The sequence below is a fragment of the Poecilia formosa genome, unplaced genomic scaffold, assembly GCF_000485575.1.
Source record: "Poecilia formosa unplaced genomic scaffold, Poecilia_formosa-5.1.2 Scaffold94, whole genome shotgun sequence".
Lineage (NCBI taxonomy): Eukaryota > Metazoa > Chordata > Actinopteri > Cyprinodontiformes > Poeciliidae > Poecilia > Poecilia formosa.
The window spans coordinates 758,522-779,624 of NW_006800033.1; the positions used below are offsets into that span (position 1 = coordinate 758,522).

Sequence of the window (21,103 nt, forward strand, 5' to 3'; positions counted from 1 at the left end):
GAACGCTGTTGGAATAAAATAAAACTGCACAGAGTAGTTTTCAGATTTTATTGGTAAAAATGACGTATAAAATTATAGACGATTTTGTTTTGGGCTGCCACATATAAAACACATGGAGTTAGTGGAGTGTAAATTGCACTATGTGTTGTTCGGTGTTAGTCTTCGAATATGGCATATAGTATTAATGGAGGACCCAAAGCAAATTTGGTTTAACATAACTAAAATGACCACGGACGTTTTAATTAAATTTTTTTTGCCTATAGTACAAGACATTCAAGACTCTACAAGCCAATTTGCCAATGTGCTGTTGGCAAATTGGCTTAAAATTTGTATGTCGTTTCAAAATAAATGATCTCTCTATGAAATGAGCCCTGATGGAGGGTTGAAATCCGCCAATCGTGCGCCTCAGACGCATGGAAAGGCGTGTCTCGGATTGCGCTTAAAATTATGTCTGTGTGTGAACTGCAGAGTTCGCTTTGAATCTTCAGCCAGTTGATCGCCTTAAATCTTTCGGAGGAGTCTTTTCTTTTTTTGTATGTGTGTTTTGTTTGTTTTTTTGGGGGTTTTTTTGGGTTTTTTTTTAAAGAATGTTTTGAGATTTGAGATTCACACCGCAAGACTGCGCTGATTTTTGGCACCTGGAGAACGGAATTGGTGCCACACTGGAGCTTTCTGGTGCGCGCCGGAGGACGATCCACGGGGCAATGCAGAGAGGAGACAGAGCCTTTTGCTGAACGCATGTCCCCGCATGGCTTGAATACAAATAAAGCATAAGCAGCTGGTGTATAAGCTGCACCAGTCTCCAATTTACCCAATAAGCGTGTGATTGGTGTGGAGAGTCACCTCGCAGGAGCAGCAGCAGCAGCAGCAGTGCGCACTCTCCATTTGACGTGGATCTGCTCTCTGCCGGTGTTTCTCATAAAGCAGTAGTACCCCGCCGACTGAAACCAGTTTGAGGAGCTAAAAGTTTGTTTTTTTTCATTATTATTTTTTTGTATTCTTGCTTGCATCGACCTCCTCCGGCTCGGTACCAATGATGACTGAGAACAGTGAGATGGAGAGCGACTCGCAGCTCCAGCGCTCCCCAAACAACATGCCCATCCAGCCGATGACATCCAAGGCAAGTGGCGCAAATTCCTCATTCGTTTACTATTCAGATGATGTATGTGACCTCTCGAAACGTGGAAAAAAGGACAAACACTTAAATTCAGTCAAAACTTTGCAAACTGTTCCCTCCATTATCCGATGGGAATTGGCTGAATAGTGACATTTGTTTGATCATGCTTTTTTTTTGTAGCGTCTTTTATTTGATTTTATTTTTTCAGAGCTGTTATAATTGATTATGAAATGGGGATGACAACATTTCACAAATGCAGTTGTATTCTTATGCCTGCGTCATTAGGCGTAATCTCCCACGTAACGTCTGATGTCACTTTCTCTCTTGTACGTTTCTTCAACACACACGCGGTTCAATTTTTATTTATTTATTTATTCTTTTATAGGTATTTTAATTTTATATTCTTGGTAAAAATAGCTAAAGATAAATGATAACCTTGAAAGCTTCAACATGTGCATGACTACGTTTTTTTTTTCTTTTGCTGAATAATTATCCAGTCTCTCACTTCTCACACAGGAATATGCACAAAGTGAAAGCTTTAAAAGTGCAGATTTTGACTTGAATATGCAGCTGGAGATCATTTTTTCCCCTCTACATAGGCCTACCTGTCAGGAGCCTGGACTCATTATAAAGTGCCTGTGATGCCATTTGAGTTGTTGACTCAACTGTTTAAACAAAGACGTGGAGCTGTGAAAGCTTTCCCTTGCCTGCTTTTTAATGGCAGAACACTGGCTCATTAGTTTGCTTCATGGACACAACTTTCCCTTGAGTGGAGTCTTTGTCTCCACCTCATGCCTCTTCCCGATGCCCACGCACAAACACTGCAGGCTGCACTTTTGAAGCAAAGTGACACTCCGAAGCAATGCAGTCAGACACTCCACTGGATGCTCTGTGCTGCATCTAAATATTTGATGTCCTCCGTGAGAAGCTGACATTGCTGCCAGCTAACTGTGCTCACTCCGGGGCGATCCGCTCTATATCCAACCTCCTCGCCAGCTGAGACCAAAGGAAATCATCGGTGATTCGACTCCAGGCAGAACCGATTGGTGTTCAGATGAGCTCAATGCCGGCTTTGGCTTAACTACGTTATATCTTTAATGACAAAGTCGTGGATTTTGTTAAGTGCATCCATTCTTCACATTGATTAATGAGGCCTTGCCTGAATTCCACTGCTTTATTTGAAATTCACTTTAATTCAGTGTAGAGTGGGAGATGAGTATTTATCCTCTGCAGACTTGTTCTGGTTTTGCATTTTGTCACACTTTAGCAAATTTTTAGTGTCAGATAAAGATAACCTAAATGAATAAAATAGCATTTTAAAAAGCGTATATCCAAGTTAATTTGGACCTAATTGAAAAAGTAATAACCCCATGAAATAACTGGTTGAAAACATTATTTTAATTTCTGTAACCAGCCACACCCAGGCCTGAGTATCAGCCTTGTGGCACCAGGAAATCACAGAATTAAGCCTGTCTGACAGCAGGTTTTGAAATGGCCTAGTTAAAGTTTGGACTTAAACTCATTGGAGGCACTGTTGCGTGATCTTAAGAAGGCAGGTGGTGCTCAAAAACCCACCAATATGGCTGAATTAAAACAATCCTGCAAAGAATTGTGGGTCAAAATTCTTTCATACTGATGTAAAATATTTCTTTCTACTCATTTATTTCTGCATAATAAATAAAGCCATAATTTAAAAACTGCATTTTGCATTTACTATATTATCTTTGTCTGCTGTTAAATTTGCATGATAATCTGAACCTGCAAATTTAACCAAAAAAACAGCAAAAATGGAAGGAATCTTTGCAGAGGCAAATGCTTTTTTTTTTTTTTTTACAGCTCTGCTTATAATAGCGAATGTCATCTCAAGGCACTTATTAAAATAATTTCATCCCAATTTCATCCAGTTACGTAGACAAATTAAATTTGAATTATAATATAGTATATTCAGATTCATGCCAGCTATTAAAAAGTTATCTAAACGAGACCAACAGATTGACGAGTCATTCATGCTGCCGCAATCCCTCATCCTGACGAAATATGAAGTGACAGTGGGAGAGGGCAACTCCCTTTTCACAGAAAAAATGTCCAACAGAAACTGTCTCATTATTGAAGTTTTTCCTGCCAGTTCCAGTTTTTCCAAACCAGTTCCAGTGCTGATGTGGTGCTAGTGCGTGTTTTACGCCAGCTTTTTCAGTTTCTACCGCCAAAAACTCTGGCATGAGAACTGATAACCCTGGTGCTAGCTATCTTGGCTCCAACTTTGAGTAGGACCAGAGAGAAGAACCGCTATCATCAGCGGCTGAGGGCAGAGTCATGGACACCAAATATTAAAATGTTACGAGCATCATATTAGTCCTGAGTAAGTTAAGACAAAAAACTAACAAAAAAAGTCCAAAACAAAAGCAGGAGATTGACTCTTGAGTAAAAATAAATAACCTAGCAGAGTTTAGATTGCAGTATTTATTCTTTTGTAACCTCATTTGTAGTGGATTGGCACTTCAGTTTAAATCTGTACCTACAAAATGGAGTTTATTGTGGAAAACTTGCAAATTATCTGTCAGGGTTGAAATAATATGCGTTGTTAAAGTCCCAGTCCCATGTCTATTTAAAACACCTAATCAGGAGCATTTCTGAAATATAAATCTCATCCACAGGAGGTAATTTTGAAGTAATCTAATCAGACTCAGACATGTGTCCGTGTCTTAATTGGACAGGAAAAGACTGGCAGAGAGAGGCTCCACTAGCAGATGCTCTGAGAAATCCACCAGCAGCAAATTCCAACATAGATGGATATCAAAAAAGACAAGAAAAAGAAAAAAAAAAATCAAGGACAGCTGTGTATGCTGCCAAAACGATTCAGAGGACAGTCAGAAAGTGTGGACTTTCTCTGCAGCATCCAACAATGTGCTGCCAACGTTGGCAGGATTGTGAGCACAGCAGCCAGTGATGTTGGTCCGTGTTGAGAGCTGTTTGGTCTCTCAGGGTACTTGATGCCGTTTGAGCGTTTCATGAGAGGAGTGTGAGAACAGGTAAACCACTTTTCTCCTCATGTAAATAATACGCCTGGGAGTTTTTGACCACTGTCAACAACAATACCAAATGTGTTTGCCCATTTCTCCAGTTGATTGGCCCATTGTTTTATTCTCAGCTTGCTCGCCAAATTACGATAATTTCACAAATTATCTAGTGTGCACTCTAGAATATTTATTCATTTTTTTTAAAAAAAATTCACACTGAGCACAGCCTTTCAGCACAGCTGGCTTGGTGGTAGAATATGGAGGACATTCACCATGTGTGTGACTATTGGTTACAATTCCAAATCTAAATTACATGAAATTGTAATTACAATCATTAAAATTAGACTTCTCTCTAGTGGCATTCAAAGTCTGTAGAAGATCACTTTACTCATAAGAAAATACATTGCTGGCACTGTATGTTTTCGTAAGGCTAACAAAGTTTTACAGCATCTAGAAATGGTGAAAGATGAAATATTAATTAAAGCACTTTGACTGTGACAAATCCCCTTCCAAAAATATTTAAACAACCCCAAATCCATCTTAAACCACTTGAATTCATTTTCCATTAACTAAATTTTGTGAATAAATTGTATAATTTGCACAAATTGTTAATTGAAGTTAAGTTAGCAATCTTTTTACACACAAACTGCAATTTCATCTCACACACTTTCCATCTCTGTGTGTATGTGTGTGCATGAAAAATTGTTGCAGCATCGCTAACCCTTACATTCCTCCTGAGGGCTACCTTAAAGTTTGTTGCAAATTTCACAGCAACCCATCCAGTAGCTGCTGAGACATGACACTAAAGACCACAAACTTCTCTGTGCTGCCGGTGGAATTAAATTGGATTTTCTGGAAGCTCTAGGGACCAAAAACGCCTGCAGAACTCTGTTGGCTCCAAGGGAATCCAGAGACCTCATGAAGGTCTAGCTTTATTCTTTAAAAAAAAAAAAAAAAAAAGAGGGGAAGGAAACTTGCCCTACAACAGTGCAGTATTCAGTCATTCAGCTGAGGTGTTGCTAATGATCTACCTGCATCACACAGATGACTTCAGTTTCTGATCTCCAGAGTTTGCCACCGAATCAAACGGCTCTTTGAAAGGACGCTCTTTTAAGTTCCCTTCAGATCTCGTTAACGAACACTTCACTTCCTCCCCGGATGAAGTGACTACGACACTGAGTTTGACTGATGCAGGTGGTGAGTCAGGGAGGGCTGCAGCGTGATATCGCTGTGTCATGTGCCGACCTCGAGCGTGCTTTACATGTCACGTCGGCACATTTTCAATTTTCCGCATGCGTCATTCAATCTGGGGAATGTTTAGATAAAAAGAAAAAAAAAAACTAAGTGCATCGACTGAGCAGGTTAAGGTTAACTCAGCAGAGGCAACTTGATGTGAAAGCTCAAAAACAGCACTGTGATCACATTTTCATAATCCTCTTTGGCAGCTGAAGGAGGCCAAGGTCTTTCTTAATTAATGATCGCACCTTCACTGCTGTGGTCGTTATTGATTTGACACTACAATAAAGGTGTGAGCCTCTGAAATATTGGAGTCTAGGTCAGAAGGGCAGAAAAGATACTTGGCGCTATCAGTTTCTCCTCCATTAAACATTCCTTGAAACGTCGATGGAGAGAGATTGCATGTGTGTGTGTGTGTGCGTGTGTGCGTGTGTGTGCGTGTGTGTGTGGTTCTGCGTGAATGAGCTTGATTGATCGCATGTGTACAAGCGTTTGTGATAGGAGAAGAACACTGGAGGCAGCCAGTGATTATGCATTGCTTATCTCATATTCATAGCAGGAATCTGCCATCTAGTCATGCATAATAACCAATTTTAGGACACGGAATGAGTCCACACACTGTTTTCTTCTGAAGGAAGCTTTTTTTTTTTTTTTTTTTTACAGGCTTGAAGTTGATTTTATAATAGGTGAACGTTTGTAGAAACGTTGGTATGTTTTGGGTTTTGTGTTCACAGGTTGAAGTTAAAATTCTTTGTGTCCTACTTTAGAGATATAATTCCCTTTAATCTACATATTCTTCCACTGACCTAGAATTGGTGTGAGCCAGGAGACTGTCTTTCACAGCACATTTACACCAGAGTTGGTTTCTTAAGGCTGAAATATCCCCACTTAGAACAAGGTCGGACATGGTGATGTTGATCACGTATTTGACTGTGGCTGGTTAAAGGGAACTTTACTGCCTGTATACACTGATAAGAGGACTTTCTTATAAAAAGCACTTTGGACGTTATGCTGTTCTAATTGGATTAGGTGGAGGAGTATATCCGCTCCAGTGGTTCTTCTTTTCCCCCCCAATATATTCTGAACCACCACTTTTCTTCCAACGGCACAGAGAGGGATATTTCCACATTTTATAAGTGGAGATTGATATTTCGAAATATGAAATGAAGAAATTTGAAAACCGGGGGGTGAGAGCTTCAACATTCTCTAAAAGACGTTCAACCAGGCAACAAAAATTGACCGGTACGTCAACAGGGAAAGCATTTGTTTGTGCGCATTTAATGTTGCAGTTGCACATGAAAACTGTGTGAGAGTTAGTCGATTCAACATTCAATGAATAAAATGTGCCGCAGTTCAGAGATCTCTGAAAGCCGTCAGTATGTTGTGGAGAAAGGCTGTTTACGTCGGCACCTTCCTGATAGAATCAACACTTTATTGTTCAGTTGTGACCTCTAGACACATCCAGACATTCCATAAATATCTCGGTCTGAGCTCATTAAATTTTAACGGACGCTCATGTCTGTGTTCGGCAAAAGTCTTATTATTGATTTATGGATGTTCAGACTCTGCTGTCTTCTTGCAGAGCCTTGATTTTTGACATTTAGACTGAAAACATGTGAGTACTGTATGTGATTGGTGGTGGACTCATGCAGTTCTTGCAAGATGAGAACTTAGATTCCCTTCAGCATCAAGACTTTTTGTGACAGAAGAATAAAATAAAGGTATTTTTGTGGTGATTTTTATGCTTTTAGAAGCAACTACTGGACCACAAAATTATCTTACTGCTGGGATCGGCTCCACCACCGTAGGACCCTAAACCAGATGAAATGGCTATTAACGCATTGATTAATGATTTACTAATAAGAAGACCTGCCCCTAATGTTTTTTCCCCTTTCTTTTGGGAGCTATACACTGTCCAAACTCAGACTTCCTGTTTTTGAATGAGACATTCTAGATTCATTTATGTTAAAATTGCCTGCTTTCATTCATATTTATGTAAATTACACTGATTGCCAAGGGCAGGATTCTCAAACAAAGCAGACATGTATATGTATTTTTTTTTTTGTATTTGGAAATTTACTGAATGTAATTTCTCCCAGATCCATTGTGAGGCACGTCGCATACTGCAAATAGTTAACATCTCTACTTGTTCAGTTCGTTTGCACCACTAAATGTGGTCCTCAGATGAAAAATTGTACCAGGTGGAAAAGATGTGCAAAAAGTGGAACTAAATCCAGAAGCGGAGCAGTCCAAGTAAATCTGGGCTTTTGTTTCGTACAACAAAAGACTGGTTGATGCAGGAATTGTTGCTTTACAGATAAAAGTGCAGGAAACATTACTTTGTCATTTGTGGCTCTTTGACTTTGGCCACTGATTGTGTAAAAGATGGATGCGGTGTCTAAAAGTACTGTAAGGGGAAACATGCACCTTCCTAATGGCTCCGGCTCTAAATTGCATGCATTTGAAACCTCAGTTTCTCTTCTAAAATAAGACAAATTTGATGATTTCCCCCCTCTGGTATCATCAGCAAGAATCACCCTCTCTGGTTTCTGTGCCTGAAAACCTTTCTATTACTGGCTACATTCAAAAAGCTGACTTGATTTGTATGAAATCGAGTTACACGGCTTTGCCACAGCGACTTTATTCACGTGTTAAATGCCTCCTCTGAACCCATCTCTCTTCTTACCATGTGAGCTTCTCACCTGTCACAGAGATTCATGCGAGATGGTGCAGCGATGCCTCTCTTTGGAGCGTGAGGTCACTCTGGCTCGGACTCCATAGTAGGATCCGCTCACATAATGCTCAAATGAAGGGTAACGGGAAGGCTTTTTAGAGCTGCACACTGACAGTAATTGAGACATGTGCTTCAGCCGGAGCTGTTATGCTACCACTCGACTGCTCTGATTATGAGCTCGGCTCCAGCTGGAAATAGACAGAGTCAGGGAAAAAAAAAGTGCAATAAATAAAAATATTAAAGACTTAAAAAAAACATTGACTGATGGCTGGAAGGGAGTGATTTATTTACACCCACAGATTCTCTGTGGATTTTTGTGTATATAAATTAGATCCATTTGTCTGACAAAGTGCCTTGAGACGACTTTTATTGTGAATTAGCCCTTTATAGATCAACTGAATTGAATTAATTGTTTAAGCATCAATAATAAGGCTGGGGCAACAACGAGAGCAATCAGTAACAACCACTTTGAACAGACTTTGTTTCTGTTTTCTTTCAGTTGTTTGCATGAAAATGAAAATCAAATTATAACCAACAATGCACTGTAAGGGGGAAAAATCTGCAGTTTTTAATCACAAAGTGAAAAGAAATAAATTGAGATTGAAAGAGATTGTTGTTTTTTTTTAACAGACTTGGATAAATATGCAGATGGAAACACACACACAAATTAATGGACAGACATGAATAAATGAGTACCGTATTTTTTGGACTATAAGCCGCTACTTTTTTCCCACGCTTTGAACCATGCGGCCCGGTGCGGCTTTTCTATGGATCACTCTTCAACCGCCAGGGGGCTCTTTAGCAGGAAGTGAATCATTGGAAGTTAAAAGTGAAAATCAAAGAAGAAAGTGCTAATTTTCATTTAGAACAAGCACATGCCAGCAGCAGGCACATATGTACAAATGAATATGACACATCAAACGCATGCAATTCAAATGTATTTAGTCAAGAACAGCACATTAAACAATGTTTCATGATAAAAACAGAGCAACCATTGTAATGTACGTAGGTTTTCTAGTCACGGGCTAATTTGCAAACCCAGTCCTTGGTTGGACATTTGTTAAAAGACAGCGAAAATAAAATTAAGATTCATGTTACCTGAGTTACATGATGGTAACGAGGAGAAATCTTATTTTCCTATGAATTCACATTAAAAATACCTGGGTTAAATTTCAAAGTTTGAGCCACAAAGGGCCGCCAAGAGCAGCAAACCCCTAAGTGCAAACAGAGCTGTAGCGGTTCACGGCAAGCAGAGTATTCATCGGTTTAATCTAATGAGGTTATATTATCCAAATGAAATTATGCAGGAAACATATGGAGAGAGCAAATGCACTCACTCTTTAGTCTCTGTGCGTTTGCCTCCATGTGTCCCACACACAGATGCATACTCTTAAATAGACAAACTGTCTTCATATCTCATTACCAGACACACCGAGCTGCAAACAACATGTCCCCGTAAAGTGATTAAGTTTGGCACCGAGCAGAACGAGCGCAAACAGACGGCGCATCTGCGCACATAGCGTCTGCATTGCTCTGATTGCTCTGCTCTGTCTGTGTGTCCGTCTGTCTGTTTGAGTGTGTGTGGGTGCAACGCCACTCTTCCTCTTCAAGAGGACAGCTTCCTCGCTGACTGAAGCGGCATGTCAGTGCGCATCATGAGCATATGCGTGCAAAGCTGCGGGCAAATTCCTAGAAACGTCCATCCATCAATCAATGCCAAGCAGCTGCAGCTCATGTAGGATTTTTCTGTTTCTGTGGCTTTTGAAATACAGCAACAGCTAGTTATGTCTTTTTGTTCTGTTAGACCTTGTGCAAAGTTTTATATGGCATATTTCTTTTAAAATTACTTCAAAGGAGCAAGGGTTTGTTCTATTGTAAAATGGTATTAATCAATGTTTCTCCTTGGAGGTTCTTCATAGATGTTTTATTTAATATTTGTTTAGAACAATGAGGAAAGTGGAGGACAAAAGAAGATTGATTATTTGTTTTTAAATTATGTGGTTTAGGAACCAGAATCAAAAGACTGAAAACCAAAACGTAATAATCTATCAACTGCTGCAGGTCTTTTCAACTTTTAGTGAATTACTGTAAATGTTAGTAAAAGATGTAAAAGAAAAAAAATAATGTAATCAGAATGTATTTATGACAAGCTGGTTGTAACAAAGTGCCAAAAGATGTGACTTAAAACTGGTTCTTTTTAATTTTTTTTCTTAAAACAAGTGAAGGAAGCGGTGAAAGTCCTAAAAAAACACAACCCATTTGGCACCAATTCAAAACTTTTTAGGAATATTTTGCTAAGTGAGGGTTTAGGAAAGACTTTTACACAACACAGTTTTACGGTAATGTTTTGATTTAGCCTCAGTGCAAACCTTTTATGTCATCAGTTGTACCAGCGGCATCACTTGGACATGCTGTTAACACATGATAACACTGCGTAAACCCATTTCGTTTAATGACGGCGCCTCCCTTTGACCACTACTGAAGAAAAACCATTTACACGCAGCAGAGTTCAATATATAACAGCAGGTGGTCATAAAGAGAATTGGCTTATCTTGTTTAACCATGAACCAATCGTATGAGGAACACTTTGTCTCACTTAGGAGAACTTTGAAACTTCGCTATTAATATTTTATTCACATGAGGTAATATTGCGCGCTATGAGTCACCCCATTTCCCCAATGAGAACTGGTGCAAGCGCGGCGTTTTGTTTATCGATGCTGGGATATTGCTTGTGCTGTCCTGAGGGTGCATTCAGCATGTGTTATTGCCTCCTGCTCAGCTCGTGTTTTACCCTCTGTTTTCCTTCCTGTCTTCGTCAATGTGTGCAGCTCCAGAGATTGAAACGCTCGCTGTCCTTCAAGACCATGATGCGCAGCAAGAGTGTGGAGAACTTCTTTCAGAGGTCCTACAGCGACGCTCGCCTGCCCGCCGACTTTATCACTGACCCACCACCGCCTTCTCCCCCACTGCCACCCGGCTCCCCTCTCGTTGGCGAACGCTCACCCTCCATTTCACCGTCTCTTAGCCCCAACCCCTCCATCTGTTCCCACTCACCGTCTCTCAGCCTTTCTCCATCACTGCCTGCAAAGCCTCCCCGAGCTCAGATTAACCACTGTTTTCAGGACCACATCTTTCGGAAGCCCACCAACTGCCAGCACTGCAAGCACATGATAGTGGGTAAGGTGCAAAAGCTGTTCCCACAAGATTACACGATTCCATGTCGCTATATTTGGCACAGACTGATGATCATTTGGGGCAGGGGGTGTAGGAATGTATGTTCAACAGTTCACTTTGAGGTTAAAATGAACATTGAGAAACGAAACTGGTCTTTCTGCTTTGTGTATTCAGGTCAGTGGCATCACAAGAGGTAAAAGGGAAGTTGATCAGCAGGCATTAGCAAACAATTTTGAAAAAAAATTCATATGTTTTGTGCAGCTTTTGAGTTACATTCCAGTTTGACCTGAACCTCTTTCGCAAACCTCATCCATGAGTTCTATTGTTGCCAAATTTTACACACACATATATATATATATATATATATATAAAAAAAATTCCCCTCTCACCCTCCGTGGGTGGTCTCTTTCATCTTCTGAGCTCGGGTCCTCTACCAGAGGCCTGGGAGCTTGAGGGTTCTGCGCAGTATCTTGGCTGTGCCTAGAACTGCACATTTCTGGACTGAGATGTCTGATGTTGTTCCTGGGATCTGTTTGAGCCACTGCTCCAGTTTGGGGGTGACTGCCCCGAGGGCCCCGATGACCACAGGCACCACTGTGGTCTTCACCTTCCAGGCCTTCTCCAGTTCCTCTCTGAGGCCCTGGTATTTCTCCAGTTTCTCATGCTCCTTTTTCCTGATGTTGTGGTCACTTGGTATTGCTATATCCACCACAACGGCTTTCCTCTGTTCTTTATCCACCACCACAATGTCCGGTTGGTTCGCCATTACCATCTTGTCTGTCTGGATCTGGAAGTCCCACAGGATCTTAGCTCGGTCATTCTCCACCACCTTTGGGGGTGTCCCCCATTTTGACCTCGGGGCTTCCAGTCCATATTCTGCACAGATGTTCCTGTACACTATGCCCGCCACTTGGTTATGTCGTTCCATGTACGCTTTCCCTGCCAGCATCTTGCACCCTGCTGTTATGTGCTGGACTGTCTCAGAGGCCTCCTTGCACAACCTACACCTTGGGTCTTGTCTGGTGTGGTAGATCTGAGCTTCTATTGCTCTGGTGTTTAGGGCCTGTTCCTGGGCGGCCAGGATGAGGGCCTCTGTGCTGTCCTTGAGTCCAGCTTTCTCCAGCCATTGGTAGGATTTCCTGATATCAGCCACTTCAGTTATTTGTCGGTGGTACATCCCATGTAGGGGCTTGTCTTCCCATGATGGTTCCTCCAGCACCTCGTCCTCTGTTCCCCATTGCCTGAGACATTCGCTGAGCACATATATATATATATATATATATATATATGTGACCACAACATCAGGAAAAAGGAGCACGAGAAACTGGAGAAATACCAGGACCTCAGAGAGGAACTGGAAAAGGCCTGGAAGGTGAAGACCACAGCCTGTGGTCATCGGGGCCCTCGGGGCAGTCACCCCCAAACTGGAGCAGTGGCTCAAACAGATCCCAGGAACAACATCAGACATCTCAGTCCAGAAATGTGCAGTTCTAGGCACAGCCAAGATACTGTGCAGAACCCTCAAGCTCCCAGGCCTCTGGTAGAGGACCCGAGCTCAGAGGATGAAAGAGACCACCCGCGGAGGGTGAGAAGGGATTTTTTTATATATTGCTCCACAGAATATTAGGAAACACTGGTGAAGGACAACCTCGATTTCAAAACGGGGAACTAAAGAAAAAATGATTAAAGAACCTGTTTTGATTGCATTATACCTCATGCAATGTCATCAGAGACTCAGACGGTTACTTTTGGGGTGGTAGACTCTAATGTTTTACAACTAAATAGCAAGAAAACATAAAGTGGATCATAACATGCTGTTCTAGATGTCGAAAGTCAGTTTGACTTGTCTTACAAAAAGTCTAGCTTGTAGTTTTAAAACCTCGGGTAAGTTGCACAGAGATAACCTTAAACAGAAGGTCAAAGAATGCATGCAACACATCAAACTGTTTTCTTACAAGCTGACAAATTTTCAAACAACCAGATTTGTTTTGGCTCCAGTTAGTGGACATTTAATTAAAACTGACTCATTTTCTTCAGTGCAGCTTGAGTGCAGTTTTCTTTTATCTCTGCCTTGCTGCTCCTATGAGCTAACAGCTACTAGTATTTCTCCTAAATGCGTTTCCTGTCAGTATGACTGATTACAGCCTCCTACCTGCTCCCCTGTGTTTGCGTCCAGGCTGTTGTTTTGCATGCATTGTGGGGTTTATTTATGTAATGCATCACTTCGCCCTGGCTGCACTCATCAGCAGTCCTCAAATAAAGTCTAGCCTCCTTTCTCCTTGTTAAGCTCATTAAGTAGAATCAATTTTCCTCTTTAAAGTAAAAACTGTGCTTTCTTAAAGCCCTCTATTTTTTTCCCCCTTCTTTCTTAAGTAGCTTGGTGATGTTGTCCTCATCTGCAGCAAATTCAGAAATCACTCTTCTTTGGTTTTAAAATAAAAAAAAAGGTTTTGGCCTCTTTATGCGTATAAACATTATAAATAGTGATTATCTCATCAGAAAACAAATTAGGAAGAAAACATCTGGAGACTGTTTTAATCATTCCAACACTTTAAGTGAAAATGAAAACACTTGATGAATCATTCCTAAATCGATTATGTCTGAAATATCTCCAGCTGCTTTTCAATCTCGCCATATTTTAAGAGCTGTTGATTATTATTATTATAATTATAATTATATATATATAAAAATAGATATATAGACATATATATAGATATAATTATAATTAGTATTTGCAGATGCAACAGAACAGAGCTTGATAACCTGAGAAGACACAGATCTGCTGCTGTGATCTGTAGGCCACTTTGTTCTTTTCACACTTTTTATGCACCCTGCTGCTTCAGCGTTTTTCTTTTTTCTTTTGTTTTTAGTTTCTCTTTCATTGTGGCAACATCAATGTCTTTCTTCCGTGTCTTTAATTCGTTGTCTAACCCTCTCTGTAGGAAACTCCAAACAAGCTCTGCGGTGTAAAACATGCAAGATGGCTGCTCACCTGTGGTGCACATCAGAACTCTCGCAGCAGCAATGCCATGGGAAGGTATATGCAATTTTATGCTGCATTATTATTTATGTATATATATATATATATATATATATATATATATATATATATATATATATATATATATATATATATATATATATATATATATATATATATATATATATATAAAAACAAAAAGCTCCACATTAAAAAGCCTGAAAAACATTAAAAATGAAACATGAGTCGAGGTGTTAACTACTCAATCTACCTTGAGAACATACATTTGGCCTTGCATTGCAAAACCAACGCAAAAATACAAATTAGACTTTAAACCCTCAGGTTATTTAGAATAATTACCAATTGATGAACAAAACCCCGAAGAAGAAATGTGAAGCAATGTGAAAAAGCAACACAACTACGTTTTCTATTAATACATCCAAACGCTTCTTATGCTCATCGTAACGAGTGAATTATCTTGAGAAAAAGCTATTTGAACAGAACCAGAGCCATCTGGGTTTTGCAGCAGTAAATGAAAATATGGAAGGTCTAGTTAAAACCCAGAAAGGCTGTTGTGGGTTTGTGGAGAGCCTGAGTAAAACTCTAACTCAAACAAGTAAGGTTGAGACCTTTGCACCTTCCGCTCTCCCTCTGTCTGATCTTCATCTGAAGTGTCTGTCAGGGAAAAAGCCCAAGTCTGGATGAAAGTGCTTCACAATCTCTGTAGGATATCTGCAAAATTCCCTTGCTGCTCCCTTTCAAACCTCACCATGTCCTGTCGAATTTCGCTGCCTCGTGTCACATTATCGACCTGAATCATTTATTTTTCCTGTGATGGAGGTCTGTACTACTTTACCGCAGGGTTTTTGTGATTTTATTTTTCTTGCAATTGTTAAAAATAAATGCATCACTCCAGTCCGGAGTCATAATCAGTTTAGTCATCAGATCTGGGTACTACTATCAAGCAGGTTTTTCACTTTTTTTAACCACATTTAATCTAACTGCTGACATATTCATATAATATTTATTCAGATGTCACAAGCCGTGACTTATATTGGTTGACTTTTGTCAAAAACATTGACGTTTCAAATTATTTTAGACCAAACCATTATCAATTGCAATGATAAATAGATTTGGTTGTCAAAAAACCCCCCCCCAAAAAAAAAAAAAAAACTTACTATGCAAGGGAATTACAAATTTTCTCTCCAGTAATTTCAAAGTTTGATATCTAGAAACTTTTCTTGTGGATAGGTGAAAACATTAGCATGCAGCAGGAGACGAGACCTTCTGAGAGCAACTGTGAACATTTTAAAGAGCACTTTGTTCAAGACGGCTCACTGCAGTTTGACAGCTTTCTACAAGCAGGAGGAGATGCAGGGTAGTGAAAAGGGCACGGAGAGGTAAAATACATCCTATAATAAGGAGAAACATTTTGTTTTCTTTCTCAACGTGGCAAAGAGACTCAGCGCGTCTAGATTTGCAAGTAAAGACAGAGACAAACTGGTCTCAGCTGAGACACTTACTGTGCTTAATTCAGTGTGAAATTGCAATCACAGGGACTCACAAACACAGGCTTCCTTGTCCATGCTTGTATCTAAGCAATGCGTATACAAAAGTCGTCGAGTGAATTTATTGTTCACCATTGAAGGCAGCAGATAAGCACAGAAATAATTTCTTCTTCCAGCAGAAGGTCCTCGGCTCTGGCAGCGCTCTCATGCTCATCAGTTTGCCTTTTTGTGTTTTTGATCCAGCTATTTTCATATGACTTTATTGGGGTCCTAAAATCGCTTCGCAGTCTAGTCCATTTTCCCATGGTCCAGATCCGTACACAGGAAGTAATGGAAGCTGAAAAAGTCATTCTGCTTTCTTCTCCCCTCCATTAGTCCGGAGCGTTCAAGCGAAACTTCAGCTCGCCGATGCTCGTCAATGAACAATTGGCTGTCGTCAAGGAAGTTCAGCCAAGCCAGGGTGAGCATTCGGAGAGTGCTTGCGTGCACGTGTGTGTGTGTATGTGTGTGTGTGTTTGTATGTGTGTGTGTGTGTTTGTGACAGTGGGTGCACAGGTTTGTTTGCGTCTCTGTGCTTTTGTTTGTGACTTTGCTCTGTCTAGTGATTTGGGGTATTTTTAGATTTTTTTGTGCGCTTCCATTTGTACCGTAACAAACCCAGAGCCACCTCCCTCTCACCTTACAACCACGGAAACATGAAGTGGGAAAAAGATAAAGGAGAAGAACAACTTCAGCCTTTCTGGGAGGCTGGTGGATGCTCTGCACTCCGAAAGTATGTGAATAAATATTTACAAGCTGTGATGTTTATGTTTTTTTAATCTGTTTATGATTTGCGTCGTATAGTCCCGGACTGTTGAAGCTTAAAGACAGGCACTGCAGTTTGCATGTTTGAAATCTCCATAAACATTGAAATGCTTCCTAATTTATGATCAGCATGAGCTCTTTCCAACTCTCTCCTGAGATGTGGTTGCACCTCATAAATTAGGTTTTGAACACACGTTGAATTTCCAAAGCTCTGCTTTTACACCATTGCCTAACAGGACTCCAAAATATTCCTTTTTTTCTTTATCTTTTGATGAGCTGCTGTTTTCCTTGGAGAAGAAAAGAGAGGTAGCGAGGAAGGGTGTAACGATATATCCAGCTCATGAAGTGATACAATACCGAGTTTACAAAAATGATTAAAGATAAAATTTCACTAATAAACTACAACTAAAAAAAACAACTAATGCTCCTGTTACACTTCAGCAGATCTGCCTTGCATTTCAACGCCATATGCGCTGAACTTTAGTTGTTGCATGAAGTTAATGTTATTTATCCTTATGCTACACGATGCAGACACTCTGTCCGCACTGAAGATAAACTTCTTTCACATCCTAAACTGCTGAACTGACAACAGCAAGACTTACATTTAAGATAAAGTCTGCTGAAAATTCAGCCAGTAGTTTTTTTGGCCATTGTGGAAAGACTCAAATAATTGAACTTTAGATTTCAGGTGTTCACTTCAGTCCTAAAAATGAAATATTATACAACACTTTACCTTTATTTTCACACCTTTAGCTGGCTTTCCTAATGAGCTCATTTAACTGCTTTGTCTCAGCACTTGATGATTTGGTTTCATGAAACCTCATTGTTCTCAGAAGATAGTCCATCATGGTTGTGGCTCCAATCAAGTTTATTGCTTAGGTAAACACCAAGGTACTTATGTGAGTCCAATGTCTCCTGTCAGTTCCCTGGCTTTTCACCAAAGTCGCACACTGACAGCAATTGGCCAGGGGCTTCGCGAGACACTTCAGTCTGAGACGACGTTTTGTGGCGTTTTAATATCACAAGTTTTCATATCAGTGTATGTTGTTACACCCCTGGCAGGTACTGTAGCGCCTCACCTCGTGTGAAGTACACAGTGCTGACTAAGTCGCAGCATCTCATGCTGCTGGGACTTTTTGTACGACTCATGCATCAGGATACGATCGACCGGCAGCTCCATCACCTCAAAGAATGGGTCTCTGCCAGGGCCTGCTGAGTCTGCAATCTGTCAAACTCACAATGTCCTGCTGCTTACGAAAATACAGGAGCAATGTTACTCTTGATTACTATGATATTGTTAAGACTGTAACAACATCCTATGGTATTAAAATGTCAAAATGGTTCTCTTGAAAACAAAGTCCGTCCCACAAACAGCTATCCAGCTGCTCTTAGCGTATGATTTGGTTGGATGATAAAAGTTTTCTGTGGACTACTATCTACTCCACTCCGTTCTCATTGATGGCTCAGGTGGTAGGAGAGGAAGCAGTGCTTGAGTTTCTCTGCAGTGCTCATAGTCTTCTTGTCATGCAAGCTAATAACTGTAAGTCATAAAACAATTTAGCCTCCATTTCTTTTTAATCTTTTTATGTGACAGAGTGAGAGATAAAGTACAAATGGCCTGTAAACACTACGAGAATATCACAACTAGTCTAATTCACAGTTTTCATCAGTGTTAAAGAGCGATTTCATTTTAATATTTCCTAAAATTTATATTGTATATTTGAAAACAAATACGTTTTGGCATTAAAATATGATGTAACGTCGACTTGTCAGACATGGGCTGATGTATACTACACTAATTAGCACTCTGAAACACAGTTTGTAATTTGTGAAACCTTTTCTTAGCTTTATTAAGAACATTACTTTTTTTTCGTGTCCCGTCTGGCAGTGTACCAATTATAATTTTTGTCTGAGCGCCAAGGAGAAACCCAGCAGATTTACTTTGACAAGTGGAGAACAGTATGGTGAAGGACAGTTGGCGCTTTAGGTCGCAGTCTTGTTTTGACAGTACAATGAGAGACATGCTAAAACAAGAATCAACTTTTATGTTTAGATGCTACATACAGAAAGAAAAGACAGCCAGATACTTGTTCAGAAAGATAAAAAACAAAACAAAAAAACAAAAAAAACAAAAACAAGGTCTTCTCCCTGCTATAAGAGAGGGATTTGTCTGAAGCTGAAAGTCTGTGAGTGAGGTTCATTTAGTTCTCTGTGATTACTTCACTTCCTCCAGGGAAGTTCACCCCTAAATACTCGTCTGATTTCAGTCTTGTGTCAGAATTTCAATTTTTCGGATTCCCAGTGAATTTTTCTGACGACAGCACAGTGATATTTCATTCGGTATGAAATTGCAAATTGTTGCTGCTTCATCCTGCAAGACGTACACACTTGCACACAAACATGTGCAACTATAGCAAAAAAAAAAAAAATCCCTCTGCCTTCCATTCCACTTACGTCGAGGTGGATGGAAATAGGAGCAGAAAATCTCATTCCTAACCTAGAATATGCTGCGGTAGCACTGAGCATTGCAGTCTACATGAAACGCAGAGATGAAGACTTTGAGGGGATTTCCATATTTTAAATATCTTATCTTATTCTCTTTGTACTCGCTACAGCTCCAGATATATCACAGCCCTTAAACTAAGACTCAGTAGAGTTATTAGACTGTTTTGATGTCTTCTTAACTTTTGGCTGCTGCACACTTTCAGATGTTAAGTGGGTCACTTTGGCCCAGGACTGAATGCATTACTGCTGTTATATTTAGCCCGCTTCCTCCAGATTCTCACAGGCACAATATCTGTGATGTACAGCATTATCTCAGCGTGTCATCCTAATTGTGGCGTGTCTGCAGCAGAAGCTTGGAGTTAATTAATAATTTATGGGTGTGATTTTTACTCAGGCGTAAATGTGTGTTTGTGTGGTGTGTGTGGTTTCAGAGGCTGCGCGGATGCGTGTAGACCCTGTGTATGCCGCCTTACGCTACGGGACGTCCTTGGCACAGATGAGCCGTTCCAGTTTTGGCAGTTTATCAGAATCGCCAACACGCAGCTTGGTACGGCATCAACTCCCCTGTCAGTGAGGGTAGAGGACAGTTGAATGTGTGTCTTAGCCATAAAACTGGGTTTGATGGCTCCGGTCCCATTGAATCACTGACCAGGTGTTGAGGTCATACATACAAATTCATAGTACAGAACATTTACTAGGTTGTAAATTTCTACACAATCATTTTATGCTTTTTTTTAAAGGTGTAAATGTGAAGCATGATGTAATATTCAGCCAAAACAATTCAAAATGTCAAATAAAGAGGTTTAGGACCCTGTAGAAAATGGACATATAAGGAGGGAAACTGGTCACTACTGCACTGTAAAACGTTTGAAAGTGAAAGTCCACCTGCTGCCTTGAAAATGCAACTTAAGTAAACAAAAAAATTGCATTGGTTTTAACTCAGAAATTGAAGTTCATTAAGTTGATTTAACAACAAGAGACAAGTTGTCTAACATTGTTTTTCTCACCTAGTTAAAGAGTATACATTTTTCTATCATTTTTACTCACAGTGTCAAGTTAAAATAACTACTTATTCTGCTCAGAAACATTTAGTGTGAACATGACATTATCCCGTAGCTTTGCAAACTGTCAGTTGTATTAAAATAAACATTTACCTTAATAAAACGCAAGAGTCAGATCAACATAACAGACTTCCATCTCAGGATACAAAAACAAGCCGCTAAGCATGCTGGGAAATAGTTCCCACTCCTGGCTTTTTCTTCTTTCAATTTTATTAACTGGCTAACCCAGAATCTCTAGTTTATTCAACCCTTGGAGCTTTGACAAAATTAATAAAAAGCTAACACAACTTACTACTGTATGTTTATCTTTCAGAAACTCACACATTTAGGTAAAAAATCTAAAACTTGCTACATTTATTTGAGTTAGAGAGTAGAAGATATACACAAGTAAATGCAATTCATCTGTTTTACAGTGTATTCTTTTATGTTTTGATTTGTTGAATATCTATCCCTTATTCCTTTTTATGTTAATGTTGCTTTTCATGTTTATAGTTATTTGATTCACTCAATTTTTTCTCTTTTTTTCACACTGATTGCATTCCACCATTAAGAAGTTTACACATTTTAATGTTTTATTTTTGTTCTAATTTGTGCCATGTGCACTAGATGTCTGCACTATTCCTTTTGCTCTCCTTCATTGTTGCGTCTTTTTGTACCATCACCCATTACAGTCCACACTTCACTTAAATGTTCCATCAAACAAGTTTTAGTTTGTAACATGGGAAAAAAAACACAAAAAGAAGTTTTTACTAATGATTTCATTTAATAAGGGAGCAAATCTATCCAAATCAACCCACCACGAAGTGAAATAGTAATTGCCCACTAAACCTAACAACTGCTTGTTTCAGATTGACGGTGAAGACTGCCATTAAGCACTTACAATAAGACATATTTTGGTAACACTTTATTTGAAGGGGGTTGAATAAGACTGACATGACACTCTCATAAACACCTGTCATGAACATGA

At 39.8% G+C, this 21,103-nt stretch overlaps 1 protein-coding gene across 2 annotated transcripts in view; it reads left to right on the forward strand.

The window, feature by feature from the left end:
- The first annotated feature begins 420 nt into the window (after positions 1-420).
- LOC103142176 (SH3 and cysteine-rich domain-containing protein 2) overlaps positions 421-21,103 on the forward strand; it is a 30,116-nt gene continuing 9,433 nt past the window's right edge. The window contains exons 1-5 of one of the 2 annotated variants that reach the window (XM_007558082.2): positions 421-1,120; positions 10,933-11,281; positions 14,221-14,315; positions 16,142-16,226; positions 19,507-19,622. In XM_007558082.2, coding sequence (XP_007558144.1) covers positions 1,034-1,120; positions 10,933-11,281; positions 14,221-14,315; positions 16,142-16,226; positions 19,507-19,622 — 732 coding nt within the window. In that variant the 5' untranslated portion in view covers positions 421-1,033. The remainder of the gene's footprint in view (positions 1,121-10,932; positions 11,282-14,220; positions 14,316-16,141; positions 16,227-19,506; positions 19,623-21,103) is intronic. The other variant, XM_007558083.2, reaches the window with a different exon arrangement.